Raw genomic sequence first — 4679 nt, forward strand, 5'->3', positions numbered from 1 at the left:
CTCAGGACCTCAGACTGGGGCGAAGGTTCACCTTCCAGCAGGACAACAACCCTAAGCACACAGCCAAGACAACACAGGAGTGGTTTCGGGACAAGTCTCTGAATGTCCTTGAGTGGCCCAGCCAGAGCCCGGACTTCAACCCGATCAAACATCTCTGGAGAGACCTGAAAATAGCTTTGCCGCGACGCTCCCCATCCAACCTGACAGAGCTTGAGAGGATCTGCAGAGAAGAATGGGAGAAACTCCCAAAGTACAGGTGTGCCAAGCTTGTAGTGTCATACCCAAGAAGACTCGAGGCTGTAATCACTGCCAAATGTGCTTCAACAAAGTACTGAGTAAAGGGTCTGAATACTTATGTAAATGTGATATTTCCGTTTTTTACTTTGAGTACATTGGCAACATTTTCTAAAAACCTGTTTTTGCTTTGTCATCATGGGGTATTGTGTGTAGATTGATGAGGGGAAAAAACGATTCAATCCATTTTAGAATAAGGCTGTAACGTAACACAATGTAAAAAAGGTGAAGGGGTCTGAATACTTTCCGAATGCACTGTAGACAGATAGATGATAACTTTTTAGATTACTTAAACACATATGTAGTATTCTTCACAGCAGGTTGCAATACACAGCCTGCCTAGACATATGATATATTCTACTTGTTATGTGAACATATCATGTTTGAAAATGCCTATCTAATGTCTCACAATGGTGTTTGCACAAGGTGGGAAAACAAATACTTGTCACACCGACAGTAATGGTAAACATTTTGGTTTTCCTTGTGACAACAGATAGGATTGGTTTATTTCACAAGTTAGAATTCAAGGTTAAAACTCAGTCTGTGTGATTGACAGGAGAGATGATCAGAGGGGCAGACTTTTTACCACCACTAGTAATGCAAGGGCTAAATAATGAATAGAGTTTTTCATTGAAGGTGCAGCCAGTGAAAGAGTAGATATGAGACCTGGTATCCACATCATAAAAGGAGACCTGACCCTCCTCATAATCCACAAACACCCGCACCTTCTGGGGTTTCTCTCTCAGGACAACAGAGTCATCATTAGCGTGATACTTATTTCCATTCTTCTGGCAGCTTGGTCAAACCTCTCTGGGTTGTCAGGGAGACTATTAAGTGGGTTTCCCTGTCTCCCCTTCCTGTTCTAGACAGTGTGAGACAGAAGTGAGCAGTATCAGCATCCAGAGTCACATCCACTGCATACTGCTGAATCCTCTTCGGCTCAGCATCACACAACGTCTTCACTTCACTCCACAGTGCCTCCTCCAGCTGAGAGACAGCTCTCTGCAGGTTCCCCACACCCAGACTGCTGTGAACCCTGATCTCAGACCAGTCCTTGGTGGGAGGAAGGCTGCAGAGGGATGGGGAGCTCTGGAGGAGGTGGAGGTGGTCCTCAGTATCTGAGCTGCTCCAGCATGTTTTAAAATGTCTATGGTACAACGTATAAGGCCATTGTTTGCACAACAAGTTGGAAACAAATAAAATGTCACATCGACAGTATTGGTAAACATATTGGTTGTCCTTTGTGACAACAGATAGATTAGATTTGGAGGTTGCAACTCAGTCTGTGTATTCAACAGGACATATGATCAGAGGGACAGAGTTTTTACCACGATTGGAAAAATAAGGACTGAAGTATGGATAGAGTTTCTCAGTGAAGGTGCAGCCAGTGAAAGAGTAGATATGAGACCTGTTCTTCACATCATAAAAGGAGACCTGACCCTCCTCATAATCCACAAACACCCCCACCTTCTGGGGCTTCTCTCTCAGGAAGAGTTGGACAACAGAGTCATCATTAGCTTTATACTCATTCCCATTCCTCAGCTCCACAGCCCAGTATAAATCAAGAGGGCTTAGAATAATGTCTCCCTTCCTGTTGCTGGACTCTCCGGCCACTCCTAAATCCCAGCCATCCCCTTTCACTTGTACCTCATAGTAAAATCTCCCTGAGGAGAAGTCCTCATTTCCCAGCACACTGGAACACGTGGAAAACCTATTTGGGTTGTCATGGTGATTGTTTGGTGTGTTTGACTGTCTTACTTGTTTCCTGTCCTTAGACAGGATGAGATGCACGTTTGCTGTATCAGCATCCAGAGTCACATCCACTGAATACTGCTGAATCCTTTTCAGCTCAGCATCACACAACTTCTTCACTTCACTCCACAGTGCCTCCTCCAGCTGAGACACTGCTCTCCTCAAAGTCCCAACACCCTGACCACTGTGAACACTGATCTTAGACCAGTCCTTGGTGGGAGGAAGGCTGCAGAGGGATGGGGAGCTCTGGAGGAGGTGGAGGTGGTCCTCAGTGTATGACAGCTGCTCCAGCTCAGTGTTTCTCCTCTGTAGCTCGGTAATTTCCTGCTCCAGCTCTTTAATAAGGCCTGCAGCCTTCCTCTCTGCTGCTTTCTGCTTCTCCTCAACCACCTCAATGAAATCAGCCTGGCTTCTCTCAATGGAGTGCACCAGAGCAGTGAAGAACTGCATGCTGTCTGCTATCTCTCTCTCTGTGTCTCTCTTGCTGAGCGCTACTGAGTGTTTGATGTCCTTTACCTTCTGCAGATGCTTCTGGATCATCTGCTGCACTTGTGCCCCCGTCTTCCCCAGCTGAGCTTTTTTCTTTCCATACTCTTCCTTTAGAGGGACAGTGTAGTGAGTCTTGTGGTCTGTTTTCATACACAAGATACAAACACATGTCTGGTCAGTCCTACAGAACAGCTCCAGGAGTTTGTCATGCTCTTTACACATCCTGTCTTCCAGGTTCTCCACAGGCTCGATCAGCTTGTGTTTCTTCAGGGCTGGGGCTATCTGATGAGCCTCCAGGTGAGTCTCACAGTAAGAAGCCAGACACACCAGGCAAGACTTCAGGGCCTTGTGCTTCGTCCCAGTGCAGACGTCACAGGCCACTTCTCCAGGCTCGGTAGGGCAATGGTCTGAGCTGCTGGTAGCTTTCACTTGAATTGACTTCCTGAACTGAGCAGCCATCTCAGAAATGAAAGTATTGACAAAGAGATCTGGTCTCCTATCAAATGATTTTTTACACATTGGACACTGGCACAGGTCAGTGGTATCCCAGTACTTTCTGATACAGGCCTTGCAGAAGTTGTGTCCACATAGAATGGCTACAGGCTCAGTGAACACATCCAGACAGATAGAACACAGGAACTGCTCTTCAAACAGGAGACTGCTGGAGGACGCCATATCTAGACAGAGACCAAAGGAGAAATCATGAGACATTTAATGGAATGAGTCCACTCACAAGACATTATGTTGGTCATAGTGCATAAGCTTATGTAAAGTGTCTTTGAAAGACACATACAAAAGCTTCCATAATTGTTTGAACTCTATAGTTCTCAAGGTGGCATTATGATACACTAACTGGCCAATTCTAAAATATATTTTACCATATTGCACAAGGAATAGTCCTGAAATAATCTAAAAGAAAACAGGTGAAGACGTAAACACTAGTTAATCCGTTCTTCATCTGTCCATGTATTACTCACCTGCTTTCTCAGCTCTTTCTGTTTGTAGTATCAAACGAGGCCTGGAGATTGTATGTAGTTATTCAAAAAAGATTTGTGAAGAGTATGCAAGACTGTGCTTCCATGTACAATACACACTCTGTCTCTTAAGTTTCACTTCAGCATAGTGACACTAACATGCTCCTCCCCAACTGATATGGTCAAGCAGTTTTTCTGCACTTCCTGGTAGACTTAACCCTTTACATGGCTAGACTCTCTTTGACAAGCTAGTTAAACCAGTTAAATGTAACTAAATGTCATCGAAAATGTCATCCAAGTAATCCCCAAAAGTAAATATTTATCATGAGAGGGCCATAAACAATAACTAGTAATGCTGCACACAAAGAAAGGTTCAAATCTCAGCTTTTTAGTGAAAATAGTTATAAATTGCTGAGGTGTAGTCACTTTTGAGGACACAAGCTCAAGTACAAAGTACAAATATGGTAAAAATATGAAAATCTGAAATGTTTTGTATGAAGTATTTCCTATTCAACAAATGACGTATATGTTTTATAAATATAGCATAATCAAATTCTAAAACGACTAACTATAATATTTCACCTTCCTTATAACTGTCAAATACATATTATTTGTATATTTAGTGTTAGAGAAAATGTGCATGTTTTCTAAAGGTCTCTCTTGATCAAAACGTCTGCCCCCATCGCTGTGAACATCTCACACAGCTCTAGCTTGGCTTCCTGAACTCGTTAGGAACTCGCCTTTCATCTCACATTAATCTTGTCCGTCTATGACAAACAGAAAGTGTTTTTTGTTTCAAATCTATTCATTATTTTAGATTAATGGCTAAAAATCAACCTCTGAATGTGTGACCGTGATGAAACCACTCTCCCCTGCTGCGCTACGATGTAACGATTGCAGGCATGTGCTTTGTCCGTGGCTGCGATGTAGGGTTCAGCCAGGAGTTGATGGATAGTCAGAAGAGCGAATGAAATGGTAGGAGGGAAATCCCAGGGCTTTGTGCAGGCCAGTCAAGTTCTTCCACACCGATCTCGACAAACCATTTCTGTATGGACCTCGCTTTGTGCACGGGGGCATTGTCATGCTGAAAGAGGAAAGGGCCCTCCCCAAACTGTTGCCACAAAGTTGGAAGCACAGAATCGTCTAGAATGTCATTGTATGCTGTAAGGT

At 43.8% G+C, this 4679-nt stretch overlaps 1 protein-coding gene across 1 annotated transcript; it reads right to left on the reverse strand.

Moving 5' to 3' along the window:
- Positions 1-498: 498 nt before the first annotated feature.
- LOC121541136 (zinc finger protein RFP-like) lies at positions 499-3627 on the reverse strand. Its single transcript, XM_041850115.1, has 2 exons — positions 3513-3627; positions 499-3212 (listed from the first exon to the last, which is right to left on the reverse strand). The coding sequence occupies exon 2, from the start codon at positions 3208-3210 to the stop codon at positions 1573-1575; it is 1638 nt and encodes a 545-aa protein (XP_041706049.1). The 5' UTR covers positions 3211-3212; positions 3513-3627; the 3' UTR covers positions 499-1572.
- Positions 3628-4679: the final 1052 nt, after the last annotated feature.

The sequence above is a fragment of the Coregonus clupeaformis genome, chromosome 27 (genome assembly GCF_020615455.1).
Source record: "Coregonus clupeaformis isolate EN_2021a chromosome 27, ASM2061545v1, whole genome shotgun sequence".
In the NCBI taxonomy this organism is placed as follows: Eukaryota; Metazoa; Chordata; class Actinopteri; order Salmoniformes; family Salmonidae; genus Coregonus; species Coregonus clupeaformis.